The sequence below is a fragment of the Aulostomus chinensis genome, chromosome 16 (genome assembly GCF_037954235.1).
Source record: "Aulostomus chinensis isolate RoL2024-O1b breed Wild chromosome 16, RoL_Achi_v1.0, whole genome shotgun sequence".
Taxonomy (NCBI): domain Eukaryota; kingdom Metazoa; phylum Chordata; class Actinopteri; order Syngnathiformes; family Aulostomidae; genus Aulostomus; species Aulostomus chinensis.
The window spans coordinates 17,058,116-17,080,382 of NC_141335.1; the positions used below are offsets into that span (position 1 = coordinate 17,058,116).

The 22,267-nt window shown below is 38.2% G+C and overlaps 1 protein-coding gene across 4 annotated transcripts in view; it reads right to left on the reverse strand.

Moving 5' to 3' along the window:
* gbf1 (golgi brefeldin A resistant guanine nucleotide exchange factor 1) overlaps window positions 1-22,267 on the reverse strand; it is a 131,187-nt gene that overhangs the window by 11,035 nt on the left and 97,885 nt on the right. For 2 of the 4 annotated variants that reach the window (XM_086179925.1, XM_086179923.1), the window contains 14 exons: window positions 16,736-16,818; window positions 13,452-13,688; window positions 11,387-11,480; window positions 10,444-10,620; window positions 10,211-10,275; window positions 9,949-10,072; window positions 9,071-9,142; window positions 8,778-8,872; window positions 8,532-8,685; window positions 7,511-7,736; window positions 4,667-4,824; window positions 4,331-4,580; window positions 2,013-2,221; window positions 82-232 (listed from right to left, as the gene is read on the reverse strand). In XM_086179925.1, the coding sequence (XP_086036051.1) occupies window positions 82-232; window positions 2,013-2,221; window positions 4,331-4,580; window positions 4,667-4,824; window positions 7,511-7,736; window positions 8,532-8,685; window positions 8,778-8,872; window positions 9,071-9,142; window positions 9,949-10,072; window positions 10,211-10,275; window positions 10,444-10,620; window positions 11,387-11,480; window positions 13,452-13,688; window positions 16,736-16,818 (2,095 nt within the window). Of the gene's footprint in view, window positions 1-81; window positions 233-2,000; window positions 2,222-4,330; window positions 4,581-4,666; window positions 4,825-7,510; window positions 7,737-8,531; window positions 8,686-8,777; window positions 8,873-9,070; window positions 9,143-9,948; window positions 10,073-10,210; window positions 10,276-10,443; window positions 10,621-11,386; window positions 11,481-13,451; window positions 13,689-16,735; window positions 16,819-22,267 lie in introns of all 4 variants that reach the window. The other 2 variants (XM_086179924.1, XM_086179922.1) reach the window with 1 other exon arrangement.

Here is a 22,267-nt window from a genome sequence, read left to right on the forward strand (position 1 = left end):
ATTGTTCTGTAATATTGACAGCTTCTGAAATTCTGTTGTATGGCACGAAATTGTGAGCCTGCTGTTATGACAAGAGCCAACCTTGCAGTAGTGGACACCAGCAGCTTGTCCAGAGAGTTTGGGAGTCAGCCTCAATCTTCCTGCCTGCAGCCTCAAGATGGCGTTGTTCGTCTGCCCAGGAGCTGTAGATGCTGGCAGCACGGGTATGCAGTGTGTGCATCAGATCTAAAAGCTGCAGTATAAAAACACACACTAGCATGGGATAATGACACCTTGGAGGTCATTGTATGTGTAGTAATATATGTGTTTTAGTTATTCAGTACTGTAACATGAATAGAATCAATTACTGAATTGCACTGAATTCTTGAAGAATCAGATTAAATCATATAATGGGCATTTTATAGACATAACTGATTCCTGCAATTATAGCAGTGTTTCCCCTAAGTTCACTGCTGTGGGGAGGCTCAATCACCCCCACCCCCCATTTAAAAAAAATGAATTATTTTTTACTTCATTGTTTAAAAAAAATATTTGTTGTAGAATAAATGTTAACCTGCTGTCAAACTTTACTGGCACTGAATATCTACTTACTTAATGTATTTTTTCCTTTCTTACTTACTTACCAAGGCAAGTCTTATACTGCAAGGAGGCGTATTTCCTCTCTGACAGCCGAGTTCGGTTGAAACTTGTCATTCTGTATTGACTGGACTTGTGATGCTTTTCGGGGGGGGGGGGGGGGGGGTACACAGCAGGTGAGCTACTGCCTTGTTCTCTGCTTGGACTAGCATCAGGAGAGCTACTCAGGCTGCTACAGCCAGCAGAGCCAGCGTTATCATCCTCATCACTGGTCCTGCATTAAGCTTGGGTCAATAAAAAAATTACGCAGATTTTCACCTGTTTTTTAGGTGGTTGGAGTAAACGTAACACATTTGCGTGTGTCTGTACATGTCAGGGTGGCGTCTTTGCAAAACCAACAACAGAGGAGAATTGTAAATGCAAAATGATGTAGAGAGTGAAATGATATACCTTTGTGTAAATTAGACCAGTAACACAAGCCTAAATCATTTATTCAATAAAAGAACAAGGTCTAGACCTGTTCCATAGGAAGGTGACCTTATATGACCTCTGCTATGATGAGGCGCTACATGTAAAATTCAAATATAATTAACTTGAGTTTCGGGGGGGGGGGTGTGCAGGGTACTGTTTGGGGGGTGGGGGGTGCTCCTCCAAATATTACAGTGGGGGAAACACTGTACAAGTATTACTCCATATCAAACCTACCATACTCATTTATTTTTTTCCAAGAAATAGTTCCAGTATTTATTTATTTTTCTTAATGTATGTCTATAGGTATATTTTTGGACAGAGCCAGGTTGTTTCCCCATTAAGAAAGGGGGGCCTTGTAGTTAAAGTTTAGTCCTTACAGTAAATGAGACCTGAATTGTGGAATCTGAGTAAAGATGCAATCAAGTCTAAAAAGCTGAATTATATTAAGTATGCAAAACTGTGGCTTAATTTCGTTAAAAGAAATCAGCAACACAAGAGCTGAGATAGAAGAAAAACGATGCTCTGAGAATGGCAATGGTGCAATTTATGTGCACTCCTGCAGGATGAGAACTGCTACCTGTGAGAATCACATTCATAGAGACAATGCATTTTCCTTTACCTTCCCACCCAACACTATACTGGAAAGCCAAGAAAAACAGGACATTGTCAGCAGGACTGTAGTCTAAAATACAGTCTTCATGTCTACACCATAAACCTGCAGATTCTGTGCTACATGATAGCTACCAGGAATACATCTCTATGCAACATTATGAACAGCATATAGACGTTACAGTTATACCCATTCTAAACGTCCCTTTTGGGGAGAGGTTTGGGATATTATCTTGGTTCAATTTAGCACAAAGATCTCTTCTATTATTTGGACAAGATGCTTTTGGGATTGCTGGACTCAAATCAACACAAGGTAGAAGGGTAAAGAGGGCTCTTGTACTTACGTCTTGACTAACCTGTAATGACACCGTGTGGTAACTGGCTGGGACACCCTCCTCCTCCTCCTCATCACTATGGGAACGTGATGGACGCTGACTGGATGCACGGCTGCCTCCTCTCCTTGTGCCACCTCCAGCCTCCTTCTCCCTTCCTCCAACCTTCTTCCTCATCCGGGACTTGGTGGAGTCATACTTGTGACTTTTCTTCTTGTCGTGGTTGCGGTAACCTAAGAAAGAGAATAAACTTCTGTCAAGATATACATCAATGGGGGGGGGGGGGGGGGGGGGGGCTTCAGCAAATGATGAAGATCACTCAGAGGTCCTGGAAGATAATATTTCTTGTAAAAAGCTTGAAAATAAAAATACAAAACTTGATGAAACACTGAGACTGAAATGATTACAACTGTAAAGTTGTGGGGTGTAAAACCAAAACAAGGAACTGTTAGAGGAGTAACAGCTTGGTGTGATGAAGTGTTCAAACTGCAGGGCACAAGATGACTTACCCAGATAAAGGGCTACATCTTTAATTACTGTTACTGCTCTGTAGCAATCTGGACATCCCAACAACCTAAAGGAAGATTACTAAAGTGTCTCTGGGTTTGCCATGAAATGCAGCAGGCACATATTAACTTGAGATTATATCCGAATTTTAGACTGACTGAAGCAGTGAAAATGGCTCACTGATGGGTAATGAGAATATGCTCACTAGACCTAAATTTACTGGCATGCAGCCTGTGTCTACACCCCATGGTGTAAGTGGCATGGTCCATTACTATACGTTAAAGGTTAGGGACTTCTGCAAAACATTCCATTTATCTTGGAAACATGGAAAAATGGAATCAGACCACAAAAGCCTCAGTAGAATAAAAGCAGGTTTGCCACTTTCTATTGGTGTCTCACAGATAAGGCCATGCCCCAAACCAGTGCTTTGATCGACCCATTGCTTTTGTTCGTTTGTGTCAAGCTCTCTTGGCAAGGTTGTATCCAATGGCCTCAAGCACTACGAGTGCAAATGCACGACTGTCATTTCTTTACCTTAATCCCTCTTTTACTGTAGGTCAAAGATGGCATGAGAAGGGATAAATGGGAACAAGGGAATGATAAGGGCTGAGAGGTGGCTGATGAGGGATAAAGGGCAGAGAGAGGAAGAGTGAAAACACTGTAGGCCAGGAGACTGAGATAGAATCATGATGAGACAGAAATAAAAAGCAGAGGGACCCACAAATAAGGCTGAAGGAGGACACCTGGTTGCTATCAAAAAGAGACACAACCACAAAGCCATATGTCTGGTTTGTATTAAAGCCAGGGTTAAAATATAAAGAAAATCTAGAAAAATAAAGTAAAGTTAAACGACTGTGATTTAATTTTCTTGAATTGGTTCAGTTGGCAAACTACATCAAGTATATTTGTAAACATTTTTCTTTCTCTACCATTTCAAAAAAGGGCCAGTAAAGGGAATCTCTCAAAGGGCACACTAGCTAAGCTAGCTAGTGTAAATCAATCTTGGCGCATCATAAGACTTTGGTCCTAAACAGGTGGTAATAAGTATATGGTATAGCTAAGGATGCTCTACATTGGATTTTTTTTGGGTGATTTTTGATATTCAGCATTTACTGAAGTCAATAATTTTATTATAAAAACAAGATGATATTATATTCACACTTGGTACATACGTATATGCACACAAATATATGCACATATGAACACTGAATTAGAATTCTTAAAAGCCCATAATTAATCTATTTATTAGTGTTTCCTCATAAATGATGATGAGCAAATAAGAGACATGTACAAAACTAAATAGTGGGCATTAAGAAATGACCAATATCGGTTGATAACAATAATGTGCAAATGTTATTAGGCATCTCTTGGTACAACTGCTGCTGTACAAGAGGATTAAGCCTTTACTCACGTAACTTGGAATTGAGGTATGTAGCTACTGATATTTCTGTCGTGATAATGAGTAGATAGTCAGTCAGTACGCAGTAGCCCAGGCCAGGCACCCTTTTGAGGAAACTCAAAACAAGCATTGAGTGCCGAAACATAAATCTACAGGTAGATAGAACTTTTTACCTTCTAACTCATGGTAAGGATGTTAGCATTTCTTTATTTCTAATAAGGGTAAACAAGCAAATATTAATTCTACCTATGTTTCTTAATTTCCCTTATTGACGCTGTAGCATGATTCACCACTGACTTGGGAAAGTCACATCAGCATTCTGTATACCTTCTATAGGATTTACATTTATATTTGATACACACACACACACACACACACACACACACACACACACACACACACACACACACACACACACACACACAAAGTGTCTCACCCCCATTGAGGCTGGCCTCTACAAACACCCGGATGGCTCTGACACACAGCTCGAAGTTGTCAGGTGTGACATGGGCAGCATCTCGAACGATGAAGGAGAGTGTTTCAACACACTTGATTAGAGACTTGGTATCATGCTGGCCCAGGTCTTGACCCAGTGTCAGGCTATACTGGTTGACAAGTGGGTGATTCAATTGAGATTTAGAGCTTGCTTGAGGGATCTTACTGGTTTCCAGGTCATGTTTACCAACCTGGAAGAAAAATCATCACAGTATATTAAATATAAGTATTTTTCCTGAATGTGTATATGTGTGTGTGAGTGTGTGCGCGCGCTGACCACAAGCCATTCACTATTTGCTACATCCACATCTGTTGTGGAGCGAGGAATCCTGGTCTTGATGTGTTCCGTGTACACCTCAGAGTCAGATGTATAGCCACGGTCTGAACTCACTTCACTAGGATGGTGGGATGGAAGCTCACTATCTGATTGGGCACCTGGACACACAGTGAGAAAACAAATGTGTTATTTTTTCAATTTGCATTTACATACACACATTACAAATCACATTAATTTGCAAAATGTCATCACATTTGCGATTTTAAAATATATTTGAATATGTATGGTCATTTATTTTGAATATGAACTAAGAGGTGAACACCACGTGACAAAAAAGTACATTCTTGAATAATTTAGAGCCTTTTCACTTTTGCTAAACATATTCTTGTTTTATACCTTGTTTCCTGTGCATTTGTTAAAAATTGTATGAAACAAATACCTTGGAATGAAAGTATCATTGGAAAAAACAAACATAACCAAAAACTATGATAATCAGTTTTATAAGCTTGAGCAGGCCAAAGAAACACTTTCACAACTCAGAATAAATGGGATTTGGTTTATGCACAGGAAAACAAATAAAAATAAAAGTTTAGAATAGATTAAAAAAAAAAAACAATTGTGGCAGGTAACAAATTATAGGCCTATCACCTTCTGAACCTAAACCCACTCTAGAGCCCCCCCCCTACAACCCAAGCAGCACTCCACACATTGTTTTTTTGTTGTTGTTTCTTTTGAGTAAATAAAATCAACTCAATAGTGCGAGGGCTGGTTTTAAAATTTAATTTCTAATTTGTAATTCTGGTTCTTATTGATTTCCTTTGAAAAATTAAAAAAACAGGGTCAATACTAACATCTTTAATCAGTCGTGTTAATTGAACATTGATAGAGCATTTAATTTAATTCAAAGCATTCACTATTCGCTTGGACAGCAAAATTACCAAAAATATTATCAAAATGGCAATATGGCCAAATTGGAGATCAAGTAAGCATTATGGAGCTACAGAGACACCTTTGCGAGCAACTCATCCATCCATCCATCCATCTGTTTTCTTCTGCTTATCCTGTTAAGGGTCACGGGGGGGGCTAGAGTCTATCCCAGCAGCTTTCAGGCGTGAGGCGGGGTAGAGGTGGAGTACACCCTGGACAGGTCACCAGTCCATCACAGGGCCAACACATAGAGACAGACAACCATCCACTCTCACATTCATACCCACAGTCAATTTAGAGTATCCAATTAGCCTAGCCCCCAATTGCATGTCTTTGGACTGTGGGAGGAAGCCAAAGTACCTGGAGAGAACCCACGCAGGCACAGGGAGAACATGCAAACTCCACACAGAAAGACCCCAAGCATGAGCCGGGACTTGAACCCACAACCTTCTTGCTTTGAGGGGACAGTGCTAACCACTGCACCACCGTACCACCCTGCCAACAAGTCATGTTCCCTACATGTGACAGAACATGTTTGTTTTGTAAACATCCTAGCAAAAGTAACATTGTCAAGTTTACTTTAAGCATTGTCATGCTTGCTTTTGTGGGGCTGGGGAAGCAGCAAGTCAAACAATGTAAAAAATACATTAGCAAACATGTAAGGAAATATTTAAGAAATGCCTTAATTGAAGTGGCTAGTTTGTAACAAAAGCTTGTACTTGTTTTTGAATATTGTCACCTTCTTAAAATAACTGCCGAAGCCATTTTTTTGACATTGTTGTTTTTGGTTTTTTTTTGCCTAAAACAAATCCTTGTGATAATTTGTCTCTAGTTTTTTGTGTTTTCTGAAAAACTTGAAAAAATGACTGGTGATTATTTTAAGTACAAAGCAAAATCAGTGACTACTTACAGCTGTCCATTTTTCATTCTGCCACTAGCAATACATGTTAGCTGCTATCCACCACTGGTGGTATTGCTCAGATCTAATATAATGCCAATGTAATTACTAAATTATGTTGAATCATGTAGTCATGTAGAGTTCTGGTAGATATCTACATAGGTCAATATATGTAAATATTGCTTGCAAGGATTAGTGAATTTAGGGCCAGATAACCAGTTTTTGGAAGAGAAAGAATCATGATGAGAGAAATAAAAAGCAGAGGGACCCAGAAATAAGGCTGAAGGAGGATACCTGGTTGCTATCAAAAAGAGAAACAACCACAAAGCCATATGTCTGGTTTGTATTAAAGCCAGGGTTAAAATAAAAAGTAAATGTTAAACGATTGTGATTTAATTTCCTTTGATTGGTTCAGTTGGCAAACTACATCAATTATATTAATAAACATTTTTCTTTCTCTACCATTTCAAAAAGGGCTAGTGTAAATCAATCTTGGCGCATCATAAGACTTTGGTCCTAAACAGGTGGTAATTAGTATATGGTATAGCTAAGGATGCTCTACATTGGATTTTTTTTGGTGATTTTTGATATTCAGCATTTACTGAAGTCAATAATTTCATTATAAAAACAAGATGATATTATATTCACACTTGGTGCATAAGTATATGCACACAAATATATCCACATATGAACATTGAATTAGAATTCTCAAAAGTCCGTAATTAATTTTTTTACTAGTGTTTCCTCAAAATGATGATGAGCAAATAAGAGCCATGTACAAAACTAAAAATAGGGCATTAAGAAGTGACCAATATCTGTTGATAACATTGATGCTCATGTTAATAGGCATCTAATGAGTTTTGTTTCCAATCAATATAGCACCAAATGTTACTCTGGATTTCCTGCATACTGTCAACTATTCCATAGGACTACTTCTTAGCTGTGGTACAACAATGGTGTTATTCCACTAAAATGTGTAAAAAAGAATGATTCACAAAGTCAAAATGAAGATACTGGACCTGTGTCGTTGTCGTTGCTGGCAGAAGTGAGCCTGAAGGAGGCTGGAGGTTTTACTCCAGCTCCAACGCACTCCAGCAGGGAGAATAGTGTGTACCAGTGGTCTGTGCTGTGGATGTTTGCTGCATTAGTCTTCAGCAGCTCATGAAGGCCATAGGCCACTTCCCTGCTGACTCGGGACAAGACATGTGGTTTCATCATAAGCAAGACACGCAAGGACAGGAGCACCTGCATAAGTATAGAAATAGAGAAAATCAGGGGTGTGAAGTTCCCTTTGTATTTTAAGAAATGCAATCTGTTAGATCAAGTTAGTTTAGTAGAATTAGCAATGAGGGTAACAAGAGGATATTCCTTTCCAGCTTACTTTGAACCCTTTACCATTGTTATTAAAATTTATTGTTTCCCACAGGCTTTGTTATGCCTCAGAGTCTCATGCTTACAAAATATTAGCATATCTCAAAAACTACAAAAGGTACATTGATGTTCTATTTGGGATCAATATACTCTGTTTTTTTATGTGATAAGAAAAAAAATCAATATAAAGTCCACTACAACTAGTAATTATAATACTGTGATGAAATGGGAAATCCTTGTTTGTAATATCTATCTAAGTGTTACCCTACTTTCCTGGAGTGTCTCAACTTAATAATGTAGAGCTGTGGTTCCCAAACTTTCCAGTTTTTTGACTGTTGGGTTAGCAAAATATCATCACATTTAACCTAACCCTATTCTCACACAGATTAAAAAAAACAAAAACAAAACAAAAACAAAACAGAGGGCTACGCTCCTGAAGGTGTGCAGCCCTGTAAAAGGCTAAGGCCTTTTCATATATGTAATTTTGGGCAACTCAGACTATATTTCCATGAATATTCCAGTTTCAAAAATAATCAGGCTGTTTGCAAATCAGGTTTTAATTTTTTTTTTTTTAATTTTCCGCATACCACAACGGTAATTTGCATACCTCTGGGGGTATATGTACCACAGTTTGGGAAACACTGATGTAGAGGAATGTGTCTGCAGTACCTGGGAACTAATCTCTTCTCTTCGTAGCAGGCGGATTGCAAGCCGAAGGAGTCCCACAACAGCCCTCTCCACCAGGAAGCAGCTCTCATTAGCATGGATGCAGGTGTGGCGGAGGTGGTCCCGCACTGTCTGCCACACACATGACACACGGTCGCTAAACACAAAAACATTGAGAAACATGTTAATTATGCAAGCAAGATGCAAGTGACTGTGCTGAAATTGTATTTATTCAGACCAAACTCCTACCGGTTCTCCAGAACAATACGTAGCACCATTTCCAAGCAGAAGGCACTATCCTCTTCATCATATGTCTCTTCATCAGGGGTTACTGATATCAAAGCCTGAAGAGGATAATCCAGATAATTGAGCTTTATGTGGGGATGCTTTACACTGAACATTTTTATCCTGACAAAAATGAATGAATTATGTTTTTCCTTTTGCTTAACTCTTTCAATCTACCTGCTGTATAAAGAAGAAGCATAATGTCAATATTGAAAATCAATAGATTTTATTTTACAGAGATTATGGGGTTTAATTACCTTCATTAATTCTTGCAGAGACTCCAGCTGAAGGAATTTACTTTCTGTGATGAGCTTCTCTGGGTCACATTGCTTAAGAGATATCAACATAATTTACAAAATGATAAACAAAAACCTGAATAATTATAGATTTTATGATACAATATACAAAGTGGGTCATAATGTAGATGAAATGGATTTTAAAAATATAAGTCAAGCCATCTAGATCTTTTGGGGAAAAGGCAAATTAAAAAAACAGCTTCAATAACATAGCCTCAATGTGTTACTATGGAACTTGTGAAATGAAAACATAAAGCCTGGGCAATGCAACTGAAGCATCATGAATGGTGCAAATGAAAAATTTTCAACTAGATGAGAAATTCATCAAGCCAATCCAATATGATGATCATTTAGAAAATTAGCATTTTCAAAGATGTTTGAATGTTTTGCGGATAGATCAGAACAAGTACAGTTTAGAATTGGTGTCATGGTGTCATGTCATTGTGACATCTGCATCCTTTTTTACCCATTTTAGCTAAATCAGAGTGGAAGCCACACTCTTCCAGACATAGCTCAGGGAAATAGCTGTGACATTCACTTCTACATGATGTTTATGACCTAGAAATGACACGTTTTCCAATGTATCAGAGCTTTCTATCAGTACAAGGGAATAATATGATTATTCCTGTCATCAAAGATGAGAGAGAAATGTCGATATAGCTCTTTGCTTCCAGAGAGATTGAGTGAATATTCACAAGCTGATAAATAATATATAAATTATTTAATTCATCTATGGTCCCATGTCCCATTCCTCACAGTTACCATGGTATTTAATCTTTTTAAAATATGTAAGGACATGTGAAAGCTTTGATAGGAGTTTAGGGATAGATCTTCAATACCTTTATGCAGAGGATGGCTGTCTGTTTGGCCTCCTGGTTTTCCATGGATGGACCTCTGAGTCCTGACTGTTCAGCTCCACTCAAGGTCAGCCAGTTGACAAAACTCAATACTGCTGACTCACCACTGATATGCATGAGATGGGAAAAGGCTTTCTTATATTCCTTTATGGTGTTTCATCTTCTTGACCAATATTGGTATCATTTTCCAACATGCCTCTAAAGAAAACATCAACATATCAAGTAGAAATAACATTTTTTATACCGATTTGAAGGCGTTTCCTCTCTTTGAAGAGAAATCTTCCCATTTGGCTCCACAAAATCCTCCACCTGGGAGCAAAAAGCAGTGTTTACAGGCTGAACAGTAGGTGGCAGCAGAAGATCCAGAATCTACTCAGACATCTCTAACTAGTAGGAATGTTGCCTTCTCATCAAGCAGACATTGACCAATCACTGAGATAGCGGAAACGCTGCAGCGAGTAGAGATGTAGTCCTAACCTCAACCATGGCTTTGGGCAGGAGCTCGGCCCTGAACAGCTGCAGCATGGAGTCCATGATGTTCTTCCAGCCCTCTCTCAGGATGTTGCCATGCCGATGGACAAGGTCAAACACTGTCTTGGCTGCTGTCTGTGCCTTGCTATTGCTGCCAAACACTGAGGGAAGGTTTTCTACAGACTGCAGGGGGACAGGACATAAACTGGCACTCAGCCAACAGAAACAGCTTCTGTATTTACGAGCCTTTACTGGTATTAATATAATGTTTCCATGCTACAACAACTTCTGTTCACTCTCATGAAAAAGGGCTTTGTGTCAAATTGTGGACCTCCATATTGGTGCAAACACTGTAAATTGATATTGCAACAGTAGCATAGGCTACTTAACCTTAAAATATACCTGGCAGCCACACAAGAAGTTCCCTGCTTATGTGAGGCATCAAGTTTTTTTCTAACCTACATGTCAGTGGGCTGTATGCCTGATGTTCATTTTTTTTTTCCTTGATGTAAAGTTGCCAGGCCACAAAGAAATAGATTTGGAAAATAACGGGTTTTTAATGACTAAAATCAAACCATTTTTCAACCACTCTCAGATGGATTACATGAAAAACTTCAAGACTCTCAAAGTGGTCATAACTAAAGCCATTAGTCGAAGTTTGTAAACAATGAAAACCATTTTAAAAAACACAAAATAATTACATACATTTAGTAATATTTTTTTTATTAATTTCACTGCTTACCAATTATAACAATGACTTTTGTCCATTGCCAAATAAACCCTCGATAACTGTGAAAAATAATATTTACTGATTTGAAGTGACATTAACAAATCAATTAAAAAACTAATGTCATCAAATTAGTACATTTTGAAATGTCACTGCTGACAAAGTTGTGCCCTTTAAAAACAGAGACAACAGTAACAGAAGAGGGGAAAGCTGTGGACTCACCTCACTGCTTAGAGTAGTAAACTTGCACAGGGAAATGATCAAATTGTCAAAAACATCATTGAAGCCATAGTGAGCCGCTATCATTGCACATTTCCTGCACAGACAAAAACACATGTATTAGTATTCAACTTCATCCAAACCTTGTCAACCATGATAAGATTAACTAATCTTCACTCGGATTACAGTGATGGAGGGTGTAGTCTATACAATCCAAAATACAATCCTGACCTCTGATAACCTGTTTTTATTTTGGGTCATTTCTTTTCTGGAGTGTTTGCCGGATCCAGATAATGCAGCTTTATTCAAGAAAACCTACTTCTCTGCAAAAATTCACAGTTTCAGAGAGTTTGGAAAATCAAACCTCGATCTCTGAAGACCAGTTCTGATTATAAATACCACTCGGAAAAAACTGGTACAATATGGAGAAAGAGAATTATAGATTTACAATAGACTGGTATTCCTCTGCAGGTTGACTGAACATTCATAAACCTGGGGAGATATTTCATGTTTCATCTGGTGATCTTAAATTAATTTGTAAATACACATTAATTCCTCACATTCAGGCCTTTAAAAACATTGTGATGGGGTAATTGAAGCCTAATAATGACATAGAATAGTTCTGTGATTTGTCAACAGGTGATTGTAATTAAAATTTGGTATAGGTGCAGCATTGACACATAGTAATGATTAAAAAAACATTGTTAACTAACAGAATGCTGGCATTTTGGATATGTCACCACATCAATCAATGTGTGTGACATAACTAAAATGATTGACAACAGCAAAGACCCATACTTTTGCATTTAAAGACATGTTTGCTACAAGAATGTGCCAAAACGACACCCAAAACTCTCAACTGCTATGTACCCTGGTCCCTAAAGGACTTTCCAGTTTTGTCATATTAAGATTTTTACAGTAGGGTTTGTTCACACACCATTCATAATGGACTTACATAGTTTATGCTGAAACATTTCAAAAATAGATATTTAGGGAGGTTTTGAAGTCATTCAAAAGAAAAAAAATCTCACCTCTATAAACAATTTTACCCTGTCATTTGAACTCAGCTTTATCAAATGTTCACATTTTTCAACTGCAAAATTTGCAAAAGCTCTTATTTAATTAATTAATGCATCATTTTCATATAATAACATACACTTTAAGGAAACATGAACCAAAAATTAACTATTTGAATGTAAATCATCAACTGAAATTCATGGCTGGGTCATTGTTACACTGTTCTTTGAGGAGAAGGCCCCCCCTTCCTTTACCTCGCACATTATCAAACGATTTTTGGGTAGCACTTTAAATTACAGCTTGATGATAACTTGATAATAGTCATGTAATAGTATAGATAGAGACAGTTTTCTGTAACATTCTGTGAAACAACGTTTGAAATGGTTATGAAGTCCTCAGGAGAACTGGACAACTCTGTTCATAGAATGGTTACCTGATGACTTTAGTGTGTATTTTTCATAACAAAACTATCATTTTAAGTGCCATCTAAGACTGCTTAGTGCTTTGCATCTATGACACTCATTTACTGTTTATGGAAGTTTTTGTCGTTACTTTATAACCACTAAGAAAAAATGATTAACATGGTAGCCAATAATATTAATTTTCAGCCAACGATTTGGTTACTCATAAATCAAGTCAGACAAAAGTTATGTAGCAATGCTTCAGGAACAAACTTTCAATTAATCTTTCCCCACTTCAACAAGTAAAGCAAGAATTCTGTTGTGAAGAGCGCTTTTAATCTACACAAGGTATTTTGTAGATTAATCTGGTCTGTTGTTGCTAAATATCAAGCCAGTGTTGTCAATTTCTCATTGGTCCAATTCTGCTAGTCATTGGGAATGCAAAGTTGGTTGCTGCTGGGGTTGGACTTCAATGACTCACCTGAAGTATATACAGAACTATATGATGAGTGGTGGCATCCTGCTACTGCATTTTGTCAAAACTTTATTTCGCAATTTTCCTGATTCTGCGTAAACCCTATTAAATCCTCAATAAATGTACCCTCCCCTTTACACAACTTTATCTGCTTCAATATATAGACAACATGTACCTGAAGCCAGTGATGGCCTTCTGGATGATGTTGTCATCTAGGCTCTTGTCAAAGACATAGGAAAGGGCTGCAATGGTAGGACCCCAGGTCATTGTGAATAAGTCATGGTCATAACTGTCGGGTGGCAGGTGAAGGAAAATGCCCTCAGGTGTAGCTCCACGGTGAAGCAGCACACTCCACACGTAGTTCTCCTTTACCAGCCCTGTCTGCTCATCTGGCATGACGATCTCCTCATTTCTACAAAAGAAGAATATCTCTGCTGTAACATGCACTCACATTGGTGTTATGGTGTCTGTACCTTAGTTATATACCAATACATAAAAAACAAGGAATAATTGAGAAATATAGGTATATTCAAATGCTCATAGAAATCCACCTTATTGTAGGTTATCTAAACACAGTAATTTAATAACACAATAATTTATCTGAAACTGGGTTTAAATTTTAATTTTTTGGATTAACAAACTCTTTGGTGATGTGGACGCATTGAGGTCTGTACCTAAAATGTACCAAAGTTATAGCATGAGCCGAACTACTAAGACATCAATATGCTTAAAACTGCCCTTTGTACTTGCCAGGTCACACAAGAATTCAAAAAAGAGAATTTTCAAAGCAAACTCAGCAAACCTCAGAAGAATTGCCATTATCAACAAATTTGTTTACAGGGTCTTAAGTAATCCACACAGAGCTTTAACAGCCAATTCTAATCAAATGAAATGCAAAATGTAACTTTGCTACCTGGAATAATAGCAAATTTAATTGACCTTTGTAGGAGCCAAAGACCCCATAAAAATCTTATTGAGTAGTATTACATCATCAATTTCATCATCAAATTTTATTCAGGAGAATTTCATTCAAAATACAGAAAACAATGTTTCCTTGTAAGAGCATTCCGAATCTATATATATGTATACATAAAGCAACATCTGACTGAGGAGTTTATATATATATATATATAAAATCCTCAGCCAGATGTTGCTTTATGTATACAATGGGGGAAATAAGTATTGAACGCATTAACTTTTTTGTCATTACATTTATTTCCAAAGATGCAATTCGTGTGACATTTCTGCCAGACACTGGTATTAACTCAAATAATCCCCACATGAAAAGAAATCACAACATTCAAATCCATAAATAATGATTATGTGGAATTTAGTGCAATAACACAGGAAAAAAGTATTGAACACACTATCTGAGACTGGTTTAATACTTTGTGGAGAAGCCTTTGTTTGCAATGACAGCTTCCAGACGCTTCTTGTATGTATTAACTAATCGCCCACAGTGCTCAGGTGTGATTTTTGCCCATTCCTCCGCACAGATTGTCTTTAAATCTTGAATATTCTTTGGCGCCCTCTGGTGAACCTTTTTCTTTAGTTCTTTCCACAAATGTTCAATCGGATTTAAGTCAGGTGATTGACTGGGCCATTCTAACACATTGATTTTCTTATTTTTAAACCATTCGAGAGTCAACTTTGCCATGTGCTTCGGATCGTTGTCCTGTTGAAAGGTCCAGCCACGTCTCATCTTCATCATCCTGGTGGATGGCAGCAGGTTCATCTCAAGAATTTGCCGATAGATGTTTCCATTCATTGCTCCTTCAATTATACGAAGTCTGCCAGTACCACGAGATGAGAGACAACCCCATGCCATGATGTTTCCACCACCAAACTTCACTGTTGGTATAGTGTTATTTGGGTGATGTGCAGTGCCATTTCTCCTCCAAACATGGTGTGTAGTATGACAGCCAAAAAGTTCAATTTTGGTCTCGTCTGACCAGACAACATTCTCTCAGTATTCCACAGGCTTAACCAGATGCTGTTTAGCAAACTTTAAACGAGCTTCAACGTGCCTTTTTTTGAGGAATGGAGTCTTGCGGGCTGAGCGTCCATAGAGGCCATGGCGGTGGAGTGCATTGCCTATCGTTTTCTCTGTAACACTTGTACCTGCTGCCTCCATGTCTTTCTGGAGCGCTTTCTGGGTGGTCCTTGGCTCTTTGAGAACTCTTCTGACCATCTTTCTGACCCCCTGGTCAGAAATCTTGCGAGGAGCTCCTGTGCGTGGCCTGTTGATGATAAGGTGATGCTTCTTCCACTTGCGGATAATAGCCCCAACGGTGCTTACTGGAATACTCAGATGCTTTGAGATAAGTCTGTAACCAGTTCCATTCTGATGCTGAGCAACAATCAGGCTGCGAAGGTCTTGAGAGAGCTCCTTGCTTTTACCCATCATGAGATGTGTCTTGTTTGACTACTTGGTGAAAAAACAACCTGTTTATAGGGCCATCAATTAGCACTAACCCAGCTGATGTTGGTTTGCACTTATAGGAAGTACAAAGACTAATTACTTTCAGATTTGAGATGGTATGGTGCCTTTCCTTGCCAAACTATACAGCTTTCCCATGGTGTGTTCAATACTTTTTTCCTGTGTTATTGCACATAATTCCACATAATCATTATTTATGGATTTGAATGTTGTGATTTCTTTTCATGTGTGGATTATTTGAGTTAATACCAGTGTCTGGAAGAAATGTCACATGAATTGCAATTTTGGAAATAAATGTAATGACAAAAAAGTTAATGCGTTCAATACTTATTTCCCCCATTGTATATATATAAAGCAACATCTGACTCAGGATTGGAGCCCCCTTCCCCGCCCCCCCATCTGCCTCCTCTGTCTAAATAAAATGGTCCAAAGTTGCCTGGTGCCCCCTTGAGAACCACATCAATCCATCTGCATTGTCCTCTGGAGTTTTTGTTTGCTTGCTATTGGACCATGACATACAGTATTTTTTCACAAGGTGCATAATAACACCCTCCACCAAGACAGTGACAACATGGATTTGTGGATATCATCAATGGAAGGAGAAAAGCTAACTTGCCAAGTACAATAAAGACTCAGAAAATGTTTGGTATTGCCATTTGTTGTGCTTGAACAACTTTATTATTCAGAGAGTTTAATTCTAGCATGTGTGACTATGTCTTGGACAAGTGATTCCTTTGTTTTATTAATGCTTTAAGGTTTCAGAGATGGGATATCAGTTTGGGAATACTGGAATTGGACATTATTATTACAGGTTCCATTACACAGGAGGTGCTGGACCATGAAATTGCCATTAATGTCACACAAAAGATAAGTAAATGATAGACAAATGCAGTTTTACATAAATTGCTCTGGAATACATTTAAATCGAATGCTTTTGTGTGTATATCTTAAGGTTCCTACTTCCTGACTACTTGTGGCTAATGAAAGGCAGGTTCCACCTCAGTGTGACAGTAGCTTACTTGATAGCATTGTAGATGTCCTCCAACATGTCCTGGTCAAAGTCTTTGTTTCCATTCACTCCTTTTAGATTCTTCTTGAATTGCTGTTCAAAGACAAAGCAGTAACATCAGTTGAGTTATAAATGCTCTTCCTTTGTAGTAACTTTAGGTAAACATCTGAATTGCCCCTGGGGAAAGTAAACTGACATTTCCAGTGACCACCATCAACATGTCAGTCAGTGCATCTCAATATAAGAGCTTAGATGAGACACATGCTTTGTGAAATGAAAAGCTAACCAACAATTCAAAACCTTGGATTGAAACACGCTCATTATGTGTCACTATATATGCTTTAGTTGCTGCGTTGCGAAAACAGGGATTAGGACCAAGAGCTCTTGTAAATAAACATAACCTCCCAGTGATGATTGACAACCTCAAGGTTTGGTTTTATACCTCAATTTGGCAGGATTGGCCAACTGGCAGGTAAAGGAGAAGGGAGACATGAGCTTCTCCAGTGGGACACAGAGAAATAAACATGAACAGAGAGTTAGAGAGAGTTTGGAGCTATTGAGGATAAGGCCTCTACCTACCAAAGTTTTACCAGGGTCACGTCTCACACAAACAGTGATTATCAGACTGTAGCTCTTGGAGCAGCTGCTGGTAACAATAGCCAAAACACTGGCTGCCACATCCTTTTAAGTGTCAAAGTAAGAGCAGTGAGCTTCCAGTAAAACAAAATTAATATAATATGACTGACCTAACTTGGACTTCTCTGAAAACACGCCATCCTATTGTCAAATCTTTAAGAATAGATTCTGATTTCCACAGAGTAATGCTAAACATAGTTTTCCCATTTCAAAAAATGACCCCACTGCCAACACATGCTGTGTTGAATATTACACATTACAAGCTCCTTAGTAACTGAAGTGCTAGGCGCCACTTTTATTGGCCTGTTGTGTAGTAGCCTGTTGTCTGAGTCTGGAGGTCAACAAGCTGTCTTCACCAATTTGCATTGACCTTTTGAGAATGTGTAGGGATAATCTAAATAGCTGTATGATGAGGTATGAGTAAACTAAAGAAAGTCAAATTCTACAAAGAATGTGCACATAAAGGGGATTAGACAGAGAGTAAGAGAAAACACTTGATATTGTTTGTCAGTGAGAGGCCAACCCACAATCTGTTCACAAGCTACCCCAGAGACTGTTTAGTCTTCACGAGCTGTCAATCAAAGACAGAAAAAACAGAAACAAAGACAGGAGATGTAGAGATACACCCCCTACCCACATGCCTGTCCAGGATGAGTGCACCTCTCAGATGGACCACCACTGGCTACAGCTGTTGGCTGTGGGCTTTCTGAACCACCAAGCTCAAATGCTAACACTCCCAAAGGAATGACATACCATCAGGCACAAATAGCATGTCCCAGTGAGATGGAAATGAAAAAAAAATTGATATATGAATACAGTGCAGGTTCTTTCTTAATTAGAAAGCTAACTGAAAATGTGCTTTAATCTTTATGTTGTTGAAATTTGATTTTTGAGGCACATTTTTTTTCAGAAAAATACAGTCTATCGGGCAAAGCACATCAAACATGATGTAATATTAGATTATAACTAAAAAGCAGACTATGGTGAAGCTGACTCTTGCTTAGCTTCTATCTCATTAATTCTTTTACTTCCTCTGATTTTCATACACAAGTGAAACTGGTACTGACTTTCTCAACCAACTCTACTGCAACCAAACCACCATTTTTAGAAACTCTGCACACTCAGGTTCCATTCTGTATTTTGAGGACAAGAAAACAAAGAAGCGTTCACATTAAGCCATCCATCCATCCAGCTATTTTCATCCGCTTATCCTGTTAAGGGCTATAGGCTATCCCAGTAGCTTTCAGTGAGAGGTGGAGTACACCCTGGACAGGTTGCCAGTCCATTGCAGGGCCAACATATATAGACAGAAAACCATTCACACTTGCAGCCAAGCCTACTGTACGGGTAAATTTAGAGGATCCAATTAGCCTAGTCCCTATTTTCATGTCTTTGGACTGTGGGAGGAAGCCGGAGTACCCAAAAAGAACCCATGCAAGCACAGGGAGAACATGCAAACTCCACACAGAAAGATCCATTGCCCGAGCTGGGACTTGAACCCGGAACCTTTTTTGCTGTGATGCGACAATGTGAATTAATTATTTTTGTGATTAAATATAAAGTTAGTAATGTTAATAACATGGCTAGATGGCATGTATATAATAAATTCAAATGGAGCACATTTGTTTGTTCATATATTTACCCAAATTGAAAACATTCAGTTTTGAGCAAAAGTTAATAAGTGTATAGATTTTCCTGTCATGCAGCTGCTTAAAATACCTCTGTTTTGGTTCATCATGAGATGTTGCTGGAGAACTGCTGCAAGCTGAGACTAGCGAACTTAGCATGTTGGCACTTGTCAGCTGCCTAGACCAATTGGCAATCACGGTTTATTTGATTAGCAAATGTTCGGATTCATCAAGAAAAACAAAAAATGAAAAACGATCCACTGCTTGAAGGTTTAAACACCTACATTCTTGTCTAAAAGAGGCTTAAAATTTACATAAAAAGTAGTAGTACAACAACAGCAACAGTAGTATTCACCTGCTATTTTCTGGAAGAGAATAGTCAAAAGTAGCGGATTCTTGTTCTTGTGTGATATGATCCTGATCCTGATATGATCATGCCAAACTCAAGTGAAAGACCCAAAATAATAAGCGATCGCACAAGACACTACTTTCAACAAAATTTTATCTGACAAATGATGAGATATTTAAGGATTTAAGGGTCAATTACTCAAATCTCTGTAAAACACGAAGATTTTCTCATCTCATGAAATTAGATGAAATTTTATTGAGATTTGGTACTATACAAATGAAACTAATTTGACTTGACTATTCATTCTGATGGCAAAATTGCTGCCTTGAAATACAATTCTAATATAAGTCTAGTTCTGCCCATTTATCACTTAACTGACTTAAGTTAATTTAAGGCCACATCTCCAACTGTCTGGAATCAAGTGCTAACTATGTCACACTTGGAGTCACTTCTATTTTTTTTCTTTTTAATGATAAAACCTTTGTTGCTGGATCATTGTTGATGGATATTCTTTATGTTGTTGATTTTTTTGAAGTTTTTTTTTAGCAGCTTCAAGTACCTTGTAAGACATCGGTAATCAAGGCATCTATGACATGTAATCAAAATGTATTGTGTATTATGATAAAAATGCTATGAATGAGGACATCTCCAAGCTGACATTATGAAAGACAGCTTACTCCTTTTTATGCAGAGGTTTTACAAGATGCATGTGTGAGGGTTTTGTCAGCCACAAACATAAACAATGGTGAAGGAAATGCCTTTGTGCAAGTCAAACCATGAAAACAAGATGGGAAATACCACCTGTGATGACCTTATGATGTAGTAATTAATAGATTGTTTTTTTATTTAGATTGTTTCTAGACATACTCAACTGAATGTTTACAGGGCTTTCAGTAAAGTGCAGATGACGTGTGAAGACACTTCAATACTCCAGGTCAATCAATGGAAATACTCCAGGTCAGTGACTGTAGTGGTGGTCATTGCAATCAATAGTAACTGAAGCTGCTCCACTGACCAAGTTAGTCACATAACTAATGGCAGATTTCCTCTTTTTCTGACAGGTCTACTGATTTTTGTCTTGATGTGTGACACAGTAGACCTTGGTACAATTCTGAAACCTGAGAGCTTAAACAAACAACTCAAAAACAGGAGAGGATATGGCGTGCCTCCAAACTGAAATGGTCACATGCAATTTGGCAAGATAGCCTTAAAACTTAGAAGAAATCCATTCAAAAACACTAGAGCAGCCTATTACAGAGCATTAATAGAAGAACAACCCCAGGTTTCGCCTCAACACTGCAGCCAGATTGACAGAGAGCCACAGCTCAAGTTTTCCAGTTTCCCTGAGTAGCAAGGACTTCATGAGCTTTTTTAATGATAAAATTGTACTTATTTGAGATAAAATTAATCTCCTCCTGCCATCAGCTGACAACATGTCATCTTTAAACTCAGAAACCTTAAAGACAGCTGTAGGCCCAGACATATACCTGGATAACTTTTCTCCTATTGACCTTCATGAATTTAGTGCAATTTCCTCCTTTAAATCATCTACCTGTCTCCTATACACTGTCCCAACTAAGCTACTTCAAGACACTTTACCCCTAGTTAGCAGCTTTCTTTTAAATATAATCAGTGTTTTGCTGTCATCTGGTTACATTTCAAAGTCCTTTAAAGTAGCAGCAATTAAACCCCATTTCAAAATAAAAACATTTAGATCCAGAGGTTTTAGCTAACTATCAACAAATATCAAATCCTTCTGTCAAAATTCTTGAGAGAGCAGTTGCTAAACAGCTTTGTGACTTTCTTCAAAGTAATAGCTTATTTGAGGATTTCCAGTCAGGATTTTGGGTCCATCATAGCATAGAAACAGCATTTGTCAAGGTTAACGACCTTCTACTGCAATCAGATGAGGGAGTTTTCTCTGTGGTGGTCTTGTTAGATCTTAGTGCAGCTTTTGATACCATTGACCATCACATCTTATCACAGCGACAGGAACAAGTCATTGGCATTACAAGAACCGCACTGAGCAGATTTAGGTTATATTTACTTGGTCAATCACAGTTTGTACTTGTTATTGATGATTCCTCTGACAACACTTTTGGTAGCTTTGGTGTTCCACAAGGGTCTGTGATCAGCCCAGTACTCTTCATTCTATATCCGCTTCCCATAGTTTACATTATGAGGAAACACTCGATGAATTTTCAGTATTATGCAGATGATACACAACAGTACTTATCAATGCATCAACATGAAACCAATCAGCTAACTAAACTTGAGGCCTGTCTAAAGAACATAAAAACATGGATGACCCTCAATTTCCTCTTACCAAATTCCAACAAAATTGAAATTATTGTGCTGGGTCCAAAATACCTTAGAAACACTTTATCTGTGAGATAGATACCCAGGGTGGCATTTACTTGGCCTCCAGCACTAATACAAGAAATCTGGGGGTTATCTTTGATCAGGATCTGTGCTTCACCTCACACATAAAGCAAATCTCTAGGACAGCCTTCTTTCATTTATGTAGCATCCCTCATATGAAACACATCCTATCTCAAAAACATCAAGAAAAACTAGTCCATGCTTTTGTCACTTCCAGGCTGGATTACTGCAATTCCCTCCTGTCAGGCTGCACCGATAAGTCCCTTAAGATTCTCCAGCTGGTCCAAAATGCTGCTGCCTGTATATAGCAGAATACTCCATATCTCTCCTGTACTGGCTACTCTGGATTGGCTCCAAATCAAGAATATAATTAAAAATTCTCCTTCTAACATACAAAGCCCTAAACAATTAGGTAACTTTATATCTGACGGAACTCACTGTCCCCTAGAATCAAGCTACAGTATAACCCTACGTTCCAAGGACGCAGGGTTACTTGTGGCTCCGAGAGTCTCTAAAAGTAGAATGGGAACCAGAGCACTCAGTTATC